Below are 13,046 nucleotides of genomic sequence, written 5' to 3'. Positions count from 1 at the left end.
TTAACCCTTTCTTCTTCAGCCAATCCTTAAGCTGCCCTTACAACAAACCTCTTAACTAGAGAGAATTTTGTTTGATTCAGTGATCTCCAGGCTTAGCTGTGGTAGTAGCTCTCAGTTCTCTGGCTTATCCCTAGAATACATGCACTAAAGAGAATGTGAATGTAATTCAGCCCAAAGATGCTTCTGCCTATTGGTTTCAAAGGAAGAGGTAAACAGTAGCACTGCTCAGACCTGTCTCATTAAAATCAGTGGGATTAAAAGTATTTGACTAGTCCAGGGGTAGTCAAACTGCAGCCCTCCAGATGTCCATGGACTACAATTCCCATTAACCCCTGCCAGCATTCACTGGCAGGGGCTCATGGGAACTGTAGTCCATGGACATTTGGAGGGCTGCAGTTTGACTCCCCCTGGACAAGACTGTGTCCTTCTCTGGCCATATGCAGAATGATTATGCATTCTTCTGGAGTAACCACTTTCTTTCTTTGTATCCCAGTGCAAAGGTTAATGTGCCTTACAGCAGCAACTCTGGGAGGTCAGATGATCTGGAACGCATAAGTGGCAGGCTGGAAAAAAGAGATAATCAATTCTAACGCACCATTTCTCTCTGTATGTGGGTGAGTGGATGGATGGAAAGAAGCAGAAGGAAGTATCAGGGGAAGCTCCAGTTTGCATAGTAAAGCTAAAGGCATCACCTTTAAGAAGAGTGCATCTCTCAGGTAGGTTTTGACCTGGTCCCCTCTTATTTCAACCTGCAACCTAGCCTGAGGGATCACTGCTATTCCCATTTTACAGTTATGGAATGGAGGCTGAAAGATTAGGGCCTGCCTAAGAAACAGGTGGCTGAGGTGACTGAGCTGATATCTGAATGGCAGAAATCCCCAAGAACTGAGGAGTGGGATTCAGAACTATTTAGAGAGAAGTCAATACGGGCTGGCTACAGACTTTCCACTGGGAATGCCAATAGGCAGCAAAAAAGAGTATGTTGTGCTTATATTTCCTAGGAGGCTGAAGTGTCATGGGGGGGGGGAGAGGAAAGGGGGGGAGCATTTCTCGGCATGCACAGTTAACACACTTCCACAGTCACCACTAAGCGGAATGACTTTCTTTCCCTTTTGCCGTTGTTAGTGAATGCTTGTGTGTCATCTGGTTTTGTAAAAGTTCTTGCCTCTGCAGGCAACGCGGCTTTTGCTCTGCACTGGAGACGCAGACGCTTTTCGTTCAGACTGGCGGCGTTGCTTCTCGTGTTTCCTTACAGAAGCAGCGTCCTTGGAGTTGAGTCCTCCCGTCCCACTTGTAAATTCTTTCTTTTGGGGGGGGGGGAGGGAGAGGGAGAGATTTCTTCCCCCGCTTTCCTGGCGACGACAAGGCCAGCTGCTTGGGACACGAAAAGAAACGGCACGGGGCTCGGATACCTGGCTCGTCTGAGCACGGGAGCGCGTCTCGGCCGGCCGCTTCCCCAGGCGACGAAGCAGTTAACGTCTGCGTCGCGCCTTCCCAGACGCGCTCCCCTTAATCCCTTTCGGACTCATTGTTTGTTGTGGCCGCCCAGCGTCGTCGGCCCGTCTTCAGCGAGACCGGCTTCCGTCCCCCGCCGGCCTGGCCTCCGCGCGCCCCGCCGCCGCCGCCCGGCCGCTCGCGGCAGACGCGCGCTCTGGGAGGGGCCGCTGGGAGAGGAGCGCTCCGCGTCTGAGGGAGAAGGCGCGTGGGCGGGGCGGGAGCCGACGGGCCAATTGGAGGCGGAGGCTGAGGCGGGGAGGGGAGTCGCGGCTGAAAGTCAAGAGGGAAGCGCTGAATGGGCAGCGAGCAAAGTTTCTGCCTGGCTCGCCGCTGCGCGGGGCGAAGAGGACGCTTGTTGCCTGCGGAGTGCCGCGAGCGGAGCCGGCGCGAGGGAAGAGGCTCCCCGAGTCCCAGCGACGCCCAGCCCTCCTGCCTCCCCCGGCCCCTCGCTCCTGCGGGCCGCGGGACTCTCGCCCTCCACCTCTTCGGCCGCCCCTGGGGGAAGAGCGGAGCGCAGGAGCCGCCTCGGCCGGCTGCGCCGGATGCCCGGCTCGGAGCGGCGCCGGTGCGCTGAAGGATGCACAAAGGCAGGCGGGGCGGCCGGCGGGGCTGAGGAGCACAACTTCGCACCATGCCCGGGACCGCCCGCGAAGTCGGCGAGCAGCAGCAGCAGCAGCAGCGGCGGCGGCCGGAGCGGGAGAGCGCGCCGGGACGGGGCAGGAGCTGAAGGACCGGCGGGAGCGTCGCTCTGCCCTGCCCAGCGGACTCCGCCGAGCCGCCCTTCGCCAGCCCAGTCGCCGCTGCCGGCCGTCTTGCCGCGGGGGCCGGCCGGACTGGTCTCCCGCGGGGCGTTGGAGCGCGCCTAGAGCCTGTCGGAGAGGACCAGCCGCCGTCGGGGCGTCTCGGAGCGACTGCGAGGCAGCGGGAGATGCCGGCCGCTCTGCCGCGGATGACAGCCGGCGCTCTGCCCCCTCCGGACCTCTGGTGATGCGGACGGGCGCTGCGCGGCGCTGAGGGAGGATTTGCCGCCCCGTAGGTCGGCACCTTGGACCCGCTCGCCTGTCCTCGCCTCCCTCTCCACCATGAGCCTTGCGGGGACCGGCGGCGCCTCTGCCCCTGGGCTTCTGTGCTCTGCCTTGCTCCTGCTGCTGCCCCTGCTGCACGCCTCCGCGGAGCCCCGGCAGGTCTTCCGGGTGTTGGAGGAACAGCCCCCGGGCACCTGGGTAGGGACCATCGCCACCCGCCCAGGCTTCAGCTATCGCCTGAGTGAGCTCCATGCCCTTTTCACCATCAATGCCACTTCGGGGGACCTGCATACCCGGGCCACCATTGACCGGGAGAGCTTGGTGAGCGATGTGATGGACCTGGTGGTGCTCTCCAGCCAACCTACCTACCCCAGTGAGGTGCGCATTGTGGTGCTGGATCTGAATGACAATGCTCCTGTCTTCCCAGACCCCTCCATTGTGGTGACTTTCAAGGAGGACACCGGGAGCGGCCGACAGCTGATCCTGGACACGGCTACCGATGCGGACAGCGGGACCAACGGTGTGGACCACAGCTCCTACCGCATTGTGGGTGGCAACGAAGAGGGCCGCTTCCGACTCAACATCACCCTCAACCCTAGTGGGGAAGGTGCTTTCCTGCACTTGGTTTCTCGTGGTGGGCTGGACAGAGAGGCCGCCCCTGCTTACCAGCTGCTGGTTCAGGTGGAAGATAAAGGGGAACCCCGACGGCTTGGATACTTACAGGTCAATGTCACTGTGCAGGATATCAATGATAACCCACCAGTCTTTAGCCAAACCCTCTACCAGGCTCGTGTACCTGAGGACGCACCTGTTGGAGCCAGTGTCCTGCAGGTGACAGCAGCAGATGCCGATGAGGGTACCAATGCTGATATCCGCTATCGCTTGGAAGGAGGAGAAAGCGCTGGTGGAGATGGAGCAGGGGTGCTTCCCTTTGAGGTGGACCCAGAGAGTGGGGTCATCCGTATCCGGGAAGCGCTGGATTATGAGTCACGGCGGCAGTACTCCTTGACGGTCCAGGCCACAGACCGTGGTGTGCCAGCTTTAAGTGGTCGTGCTGAAGCTCTGATCCGCTTGCTTGATGTGAATGACAATGAGCCCCGGGTGAAATTTCGCTATTTCCCAGCCACCTCCCGCTTTGCCTCGGTAGATGAGAATGCAGCGCCTGGCACAGTTGTGGCACTGCTGACTGTGAGTGATGCTGACTCACCAGCTGCCAATGGGAATATCTCAGTAGCCATCTTGGGGGGGAATGAGCAGCGTCACTTTGAGGTGCAGAGCAGCAAAGTTCCCAACCTTAGTCTTATAAAAGTGGCTGCTGCTCTTGATCGGGAACGCATCCCCACCTACAACCTCACTGTGGCTGTGACTGACAACTCTGGGGCCCCTCCTCCATTGCCATCACCCCCCTCCCTGACCCCTGAAGGAGCGACTCCTGCCCCAGTGAGCCGCTCCTCTGTGGCTAGTCTGGTGATTTTTGTGAATGACATCAATGACCACCCACCTGTCTTTGGGCAGCCAGTGTACCGAGTGAATATCAGTGAAGAGGTGCCTCCTGGCAGCTATGTGCAAGGCCTTAGTGCTACTGATCGTGACTCTGGTCTCAATGCCAACCTCAAGTACAACATAGTTTCTGGCAATGAGCTTGGCTGGTTCTGTATTAGTGAGCACAGCGGCCTGGTCACAACCAAGAGCACGAGTACTGTCATGGCTAGACCCCCCCTTGGTGTTTCTAGCACCAACATGGCAGCCTCTGGAGGGCTGGACCGGGAATTAGCTTCACAGGTGGTGCTGAACATTAGTGCCCGTGACCAAGGTGTGCAACCCAAAGTTTCCTATGCCCAGCTAGTAGTGAACATCCTGGATGTTAATGATGAGAGGCCCCAGTTTAGCCAGCCAGATGGCTATCATGTGTCTGTGGCAGAGAACTCCCCATCAGGAACTGAACTGCTCGTTCTCAGTGCTGTCGATGGAGATTTAGGAGACAATGGGACTGTGCGCTTCTCCTTACAAGAAACTGAGCCAGGGATGTTGGCAGCTGGCCCCTTGGTAGCCTCATGGAAAGTGTTTCGCTTGGATCCTGTATCAGGGCGTCTCAGTACAATCTCACAGTTAGACAGGGAAGAGCAGGGTCACTACTTGTTGCATGTCCTGGCTACGGATTTGGGCTCTCCTCCCCTCTCTTCAGTGGCTCAGGTCAATGTGAGCCTACTGGATGTGAATGACAACAGCCCCATATTCTATCCTGTTCAATACTTTGCCCATATCCAGGAAAATGAACCTGAAGGCAGTTATGTTGCCACTGTGTCTGCCAGTGATCCAGATCTTGAGGTCAATGGGACAGTTAAATATAGCATCTCAGCAGGAGACACTTCCAGGTTTCAAATCCATAGTCAGAAAGGAGTTATCACCACCAAAACAGTCCTTGATAGAGAGGAGAAAACTGCTTACCAGCTCCAAGTAGTGGCCAGTGATGGTGGCAACCTTCAGTCCAAAAACCAAGCAATAGTCACTGTTACTGTCTTGGACACTCAGGATAACCCCCCAGAATTTAGCCAGGCAATGTACAGCTTTGTGGTCTTTGAAAATGTTGCCTTGGGTTATCATGTAGGCAGGGTTTCTGCTTCCACTATGGATCTCGATACCAACATCACATATCTTATCACCACAGGGGACCAAAGGGGTGTTTTCCAGATTAACAAAATGACTGGTCTGATCACCACAGCTAGTATTATTGATAGAGAAGAGCAAGCCTTTTACCAGCTAAAGGTTGTGGCCAGTGCTGGAACTATAACTGGAGATACTATGGTCAACATACATGTCAGGGATTTAAATGACAATTCTCCCCACTTCCTTCATGCAGTGGAAAGTGTGAATGTGGTTGAGAACTGGAGTACTGGACACACAATTTTCCAAGCCAAAGCTGTTGACCCTGATGAAGGTATCAATGGTATGGTCCATTACAGCCTAAAGCACAATCCAAAGGACCTGTTTCATATTGGTGAGGAAAGTGGTGCCATAAGTTTAACGGGGCCACTTGACATAAATGCTGGGTCTTATCAAGTGGAGGTTTTGGCCTCTGACTTGGGAGTGCCACAGCGTTCTTCTAGTTTCATTTTAACAGTGTCTGTTCATGATGTAAATGACAACCCACCAGTGTTTGACCAGCTTTCCTATGAAGTTACTATTTCTGAACTAGAGCCTGTCAATTCCCGATTTTTTAATGTACATGCTTCTGACAAGGATTCAGGCCCAAATGGAGAAATAGCTTATACCATAATTGAAGGAAATGCTGGGGATGCCTTTGGCATTTTCCCAGACGGTCAGCTGTATATAAAGAGTGAGCTGGACCGTGAACTTCAGGAAAAATACACACTACTGGTTGTAGCTTCTGACAGGGCAGTAGAACCGCTCAGTGCCACCGTGAATGTCACTGTAATTCTAGAAGATGTGAATGATAACAGGCCATTGTTCAACAGTACCAATTATGTTTTTTACTATGAGGAGGAGCAGAGTGGGGGATCGTTTGTCGGGAAAATAAGTGCTGTTGACAAAGATTCGGGGTCTAACGGTGAAGTCAGATACTCATTTGAACATATGCAGCCTGATTTTGAGTTGGATGCAATAAGTGGAGAAATAAAAAGTACTCATCAGCTGGACAGGGAATCCCTTATGAGGCAGAGGGGAGCGGCGGTGTTTACATTTACAGTTATTGCAATGGATCAGGGGCTGCCAAAGCCTTTAAGGGATCAGGCAACTGTGCAAGTTTACTTGAAGGATATCAATGATAACGTGCCAAAGTTTTTAAAAGAACTTTATCAAGCTACTATATCAGAACTGGCTGCAAACTTGACACAGGTTTTAAGAGTCTCTGCCTCAGATGTTGATGAAGGAAATAATGGGTTGATCCATTATTCTATAATTAAAGGGAATGAAGAAAACCAGTTTGCAATAGACAGTGGCACTGGACAGGTGACTTTGATAGGCAAACTGGACCATGAGGCTACTGCATCTTACTCACTTCTTATCCAAGCAGTAGATTTTGGGACAGTTTCCCAAAGATCAGTTTGTACTTTGAACATTAATGTGCTAGATGAAAATGACAACAGTCCTTCCTTCCCTCAACCAACCTTATTTGTTGATGTCTTGGAAAACATGAGAATTGGGGAACTTGTCTCTTCTGTCACTGCCACTGATTTGGATGCTGGGGACAACGCTGATCTTCATTACAGCATTACTGGAACAAATAATCATGGAACATTTAGCATCAGTCCTAACACAGGCAGTATTTTCCTTGCAAAAATGTTGGATTTTGAAACCCAGTCCATATATAAACTAAACATAACAGCAAAAGACAAAGGAAGGCCTCCTCAGTCGTCTACTATGTCCATTGTAATATATGTTAGAGATTATAATGACAACCCTCCTACCTTTCCACCTGGGGACATTTTTAAATCAATTGTTGAGAACATTCCCGTCGGGAGCTCTGTCATTTCTGTAACTGCTCATGATCCAGACGCAGATATTAATGGGCAGTTAACATATACGATCATTCAGCAGATGCCAAGAGGGAACCACTTCCATATAGATGACGTCCAAGGAACAATATACACTAATGCTGAAATAGACCGTGAATTTGCTAATCTCTTTGAGTTAACAGTGAAAGCCACTGATCAGGCTGTCCCTGTAGAGTCCAGAAGATTTGCTTTAAAGAACGTAACCATTCTGGTAACTGACCAGAATGACAATGTCCCTACTTTTGTATCACAAAATGCTCTTGCTGTAGACCCTTCTGCAGTGATTGGAACAGTTCTAACTACTATTGTTGCTGCTGATCCCGATGAAGGAGTCAATGGTGAGGTTGAATATGAAATAATTAATGGGGACATGGACACCTTTCTTGTGGATCGCTACAGTGGAGAGCTGAAAGTAACATCGGCCTTCGTACCCTCTCAGCTTATGTACAGCTTTATAGTTGCAGCCACAGATCTTGGCCCTGAGAGAAGAAAATCAACTACCGAAATGACTGTGCTCCTGCAGGGACTCGATGGGCCTGTTTTTACTCAGCCAAAATATATTACTGTTTTAAAAGAAGGTGAACCTATTGGGACAAATGTGATATCCATAGTGGCTGCTAGTCCTCGGGGGATTGAAGCTCTTGTGGAGTATTTCATAGTCTCAGTGCGATGTGAGGACAAAATGTTTGGCCGACTTTTCACCATTGGGCGCCACACTGGTGTGATCCAGACTGCTGCAATTTTGGACAGGGAGCAAGGAGCACGCTTGTACCTGGTGGATGTTTACGCCATTGAAAAATCCGCTGCTTTGCCAAGAACACAGAGAGCTGAGGTATAACTTTTTATTTATTATTCTGTTGTTGATTTTTACAGTATAAAAGAACTTGTACCCCCCCCGCCCAATCAACTAAATGCCCCTTAATCTGACCAATGTTCATTACTGTACAGGTGCCAAGTAGTGTTGTATTGTGTCTTTTAACCACATAAAAACAAGTTTTGAACCATCCCACATGCAAGTTTTATCATTTGAAGGCTATACCAAAGAAATGATATTAGAATGAAATGCCCCTCTGAGACCAATTAACTGACTGTCATGATGTATAACTGTTTTTGTTTTTGGAGGAAGGGGTCCATGTACAGAGACTAGAGATTGATAAGCTATTTAGGTTTCTTCATGCATGAGCCTTTCTCTGCATAGGCAAAATCCTGCGTGTGAAGTGGTCTTGTCTTAGGCCTTTATACTGCTTATATTGTGCAATACTACAGTGTTTGGATGAGGCCCAGGCAAACAGCCTCTTCTTCCAAATGCATTTTCTTTTTCCTCTCAGCACAGTTTTCGTTCCTCTGGCTTTGATTCCTCTGGTATTCAGAGTTGTGTTCAGTGTTTTGTTGATCTCTTACTATCAGAGCCAAATAATGAATGTTAAAATAGCTCTCTTATTAGTGCAATTCATGCTTCAGAGGGAGAGGATTCCAAAACAATATCAGAACGATATGCCAAATTGTTGTGTTACTGAAGGAATTCTGCTGTCAGCATATTTAACTTTGGGGTGGCTAGAAACATACCCTTGCTATTGTCTTTCAGAAAGAATTTTGGAACTCACTAGGTCAATTAAGGTGGGGCCTTTCTTTTGCCTTATGATACTGTTCAGATCCTAATTCCCTCTCTATACCCTGATTTTTTGCTGTCTTGAACAAAATTGGTTTTGTAGTCAACCAGCAGGGGATGCCGGAAGTGTACCGTGATTCAGATGTTTCCCTCATGGTGTAAGTTCTTTAGCTCTGAAATGGAATGTGTTCCGGGAATTGCTGTCAAGTACTGATACACCAAGACTGGAGTCCTATGCATATTTAGTTGGAGTAAGTCCTTTTGAAGGCCATGGGATGTGTTCATGACTGAGTATGGCTCAAGTAGACATGGACAGCCTTGAAATATTCATGCTTACACTTCTGAGAACACACAGTGGACTAAGCTATACAACTGCGTTTTGATTTTAAACCAAAGTTATGTCTCTCTATGTATGTATAATTATCTGCAATTATTCATACAGCTCTTGGCATTATCTAAAACAGATTTTTGTATGGATCCTGATAAGGAATTCCAAGGCTTGCATATCGCTTGTCCAAGCAGCGTGTTTTGCTGGCACTTAGTTTACTCTGAAGCCCCTTGTCATCAATCAAGTTATTGTTCAGTAAATGTTGGCACATGATTCAGGTTAAGTTGAAATAATGGTGCTAGATTTATGCATTTCTCTTGTATTCAAATATCTATGCTGTTTTGCTATAAAATCATAAATAATGATACCACAGGCTTGTTTTAAGCTTCATGCGTTAAATCAAATAAAAATGAATTTCATATTTCTTTTCAGCCTGTTATAGATTAAAATGTCAACATAGGTTTAACTGTCTTGCTGTGGATGTCTCTGATTGGGAAAAACTAGAATCTGGCAAGCCCTCATTTCTAGAGAACTAATCAAAACTTTGGATACTAATATTTTGATCAGTATGGAAAATCAGGATGATTATGAAAGACATGTCCAGCAAGAGTTGCTGCATATTTTTATGTATTATAAGGAAATGCTATAATTTGGAGTATACCCAATATAAAATAGTCCAACAAGAAGACATTACAGTATAATATTTAATAGTGACATTAATTCTAATGTATCTGAAGTTCCATTTACCTAGAAGTAAATCTTATTGAGCCCTTTGGGACTAAGTTCTGAATAGATTTGCATAGGATTCCAGTATTATGTACCTTACATAGAAAAGCTTCCAGTGTGTTTATGTGTGTTTTTAATGGCCATTTTATTTTAAAACTATGAAAAATTATGGTTCCTTGCTTCTTACCAGTTTAAGCTTCTAATAATGCACTTCTGTGTTAGGTTTAGGGTCACCAACTCTGGGAGATTGGGGTGTGAAGTTGGGGTTTGGGGAGGAGAAAGACCTCAGCAGGATATAATGCCATGCAATCTGTCCTAGTATGCAGTAATTTTCTTCAGGTGATCTCTCATTGGGAGATCAGTTGTAACTATGGAAGATCTCCAGGCCTTACCTGGAGGTAGGCAACATTGGTATAGTTACTGTATAGTTGGGATAATTGCATAGGATTGCTTGCTAACACAGGTTTTTCTCATGTTAAGTGGCTGATTTTGTGAATATACTCCTCCTCCTTTGGTTAGTGTATATTTCTTCTCACACACAAATACCTTCAAAATATCCTCCACAAATGTCCCCAGCATGTGCACAAAGCAACTCAGAGAGTGGTTCTGAATTCCATTCCTATATTTTATATTTGGTATTAGGTCATAGGAATGTCACTGTTGTGTTATGAAGGAACCCATGTTTACTCTTCTATCCAAACAAATATTTTAAAAATGAACTAAAATGTAATTCCTGCCTCTTTGGTTCTCAGTAGAAAAGTAGGATTTCATACCCTGCTTTTTGCTACTTGAGCCACTAAAGAAGATGTAAAAATAAATAAAATATAAAATAAGTACCTTGAGTGTCAGAGTGTCTTACAATCCCATTCCCTTGGCCTCACCATAGCAGACACCTTCTGAGTGAGGAGGCTGAGAAAGTTCGGAGAGAATTGTTGGGGTACAACATCACCCAGCAGGCTTCATATGGAGGAGTGAGGAATCAAACCCAGTTCTTCAGAATCTACCGCTCTTAACCACTACACCAAGCTGGCTCTCAGTCCTAGATATTGTTGTACTTACATGCCTTTATTTGCTTGTTAGAATTTCTACAGTTTATGTCAGCATGTAGGTGCACAGAAGTTAAAGGTCACAATGGAAGTTGACCACCCTACCAATACTAGTGGTCATTTTAATGCTGTGACCCAGACCAGATGGTGCAAAGGAATATAGAAACAGGTCTGTGTGGTGTTTCTTTTCTTTTCTTTTCTTTTCTTTTCTTTTCTTTTCTTTTCTTTTCTTTTTCTTTTCTTTTCTTTTCTTTTCTTTTCTAATGGAAATAGTGGCTGTACAAGTCCCAGTTTGGATTAGGGTCATTGCTAAGGAGAGTGTTAGTTTAAACCTGTCTCCCTATGTGATTTGCAGATTAAAACTGTCCCCCAGCTGTTATTAGCTTGAGGAAGCAAAAAATGACAGAAAAGAGGTAATAAAAGTCCAGGGGGCAGAGGGAATATATCAGCAAAATTGTAAAAGGCCAAGAAGGGTTAAACTTCTCCCCAGCCTTGTACCATAGCTTTGATATGCCCAAATTTCTGAGTGGTCTGGTGTGTCCATCACCTCTTAGGACAAATGTAGAGCCCAGTGGCACCTTTAAGACCAACAAAGTTTTATTCAAGATATATTTGAGTTTTTGTGTGCACACACACTTCCTTAGATACAGTATAATAGTATTTGAGGAAGTGTGTGTGTGCACATGAAAGCTCATACCTTATGTGGCAGAACCAGCCCGCTTCTGCCTTGCAGGGCCAGTTCCGTCCTTCCCCAACCCCTGATCCGGCTGGTTGCCAACTGCAGGTGGGTGAGTCAACAAACTCTATAGGTATCTGCTGCCAACACCTGGCTAAAGTACAGGATCACACCTGGGGGAGCCAGGACCCCTAGCTGCCCCTTACAATCCGGAGGCCTTGCCTCTGGTCTCCCACATCCCCAGCTCCTGAGCACTGTGGGGGATGAGATACTGCAAAGGTTCACCCCTTTGGGTCTTCCCTCTGCACTTCTGTTAGCGTTTCTGAGACGGGGGAGCTTTACATGGATCAGAGAACCATGGCCCACTTCCAATTTATGAAAAGATTTATTAAAAGAACAAGGTTTAAAAGGCAGATCTTTAGCATAGCACAGAGTTAAGCAAAAGAGACCAAAAGAAACTGGATGAAATGCAGTCCTTCTGTCCCACTGCTAAACATACCCCATCTGGTGTCAAGTACAGGGCAGGCACCTTTGCTTAAAAAGGTTCCAAAGTCTCCTTGCCTTGCTCACATGTCCAAGATAGCTGCTCACCTCTTCTTCCAAGAGCAGGCTCCTTCCCTGATGATCAGCAGGCGAAGACTCCCAGCAAAAAAAACTCCCAAAGACCAAGACCCTTCCTTCCTGTGCTCAGGATCAGATATACTCTCCTGTTCCCTCCCAGAGGAAGCCCTTCACCTAGGAATTCTGGGGAGAAGAAGCTCTTCCTGCCCCCCCTCCAGGTACCTCCTTCCTAGCCAGGTCAGTTAACATATGAAGGGGCAGGTAAAGAGAGGCTTAGCAGCCCCTCCCCCCTCTCCCCCAGCCCAGAGGGGAAAAACTATCTTTTTGATTTTTCCTCTTCCCACCCCACCCTCACTCTACCCTCAGATTTCCAGGCAATTTCCATGTTGGCAGCCTTAGCTGCAGTTCTGGCAAACAGGACTAGTAGTGGTTTTAGTGAAGGGTTCTTTGGTAAGGAGGCTATCGCTTGATGGCACAGTGAGCAACCTGATGCTGGACAGGTATGAGTCTGAGCATTGCTTGGATAGGAGACTTAGCTTCTTTGCATGTGTTGCTTTAAGCTCCAGGAAGAAGAAATGTGGACAACAGACATAACATAAATGAATAAAATAATTGCATTGATGAAGACTTCAGAATATTTTTGACTTGCTACTTTCATCTTATACACTATAACCACTGTTGTTTCATTAAAGCATAAGCTGTGTTAGGACGAACATTTCCAAGATGCCTTCATTGATTTGCAGCACTCATAATTAAACTGTTTATCTCCTGTTAATGACTGAGATGCACTCTGTCTTTTTATAGAAAAATGATGTTTTGAGGAAACTCCCAAGTTTTATATTATTTGGCTGAAGACCTATTTAATTGAATGAGAGAGAGAGAGAGAGAGAGAGAGAGAGAGAGAGAGAGAGAGAGAGAGAGAGAAATATATAATAATAAGATGTATCTTGCCTTCTATTACAGCATACTTTCCTTCAGACCTCAAATATCTGTGGTCTGCAGACTGCAATCCTGCTCAGTTAGGTAATATCAGCCACTGATTCAAATATAAGAACTCTGTACTG

At 47.4% G+C, this 13,046-nt stretch overlaps 1 protein-coding gene across 1 annotated transcript in view; it reads left to right on the top strand.

Annotated features, from left to right (window-relative positions):
* The first annotated feature begins 2,577 nt into the window (after positions 1-2,577).
* Positions 2,578-13,046, top strand: part of FAT4 (FAT atypical cadherin 4) — a 135,881-nt gene continuing 125,412 nt past the window's right edge. Inside the window, exon 1 of the mRNA XM_077300348.1 lies at positions 2,578-7,868. Coding sequence (XP_077156463.1) covers positions 2,580-7,868 — 5,289 coding nt within the window. The 5' untranslated portion in view covers positions 2,578-2,579. The remainder of the gene's footprint in view (positions 7,869-13,046) is intronic.

Source organism: Paroedura picta, chromosome 10, assembly GCF_049243985.1.
Source record: "Paroedura picta isolate Pp20150507F chromosome 10, Ppicta_v3.0, whole genome shotgun sequence".
Classification (NCBI taxonomy): domain Eukaryota; kingdom Metazoa; phylum Chordata; class Lepidosauria; order Squamata; family Gekkonidae; genus Paroedura; species Paroedura picta.
This window is presented reverse-complemented; position numbering and strand designations above follow the sequence as displayed.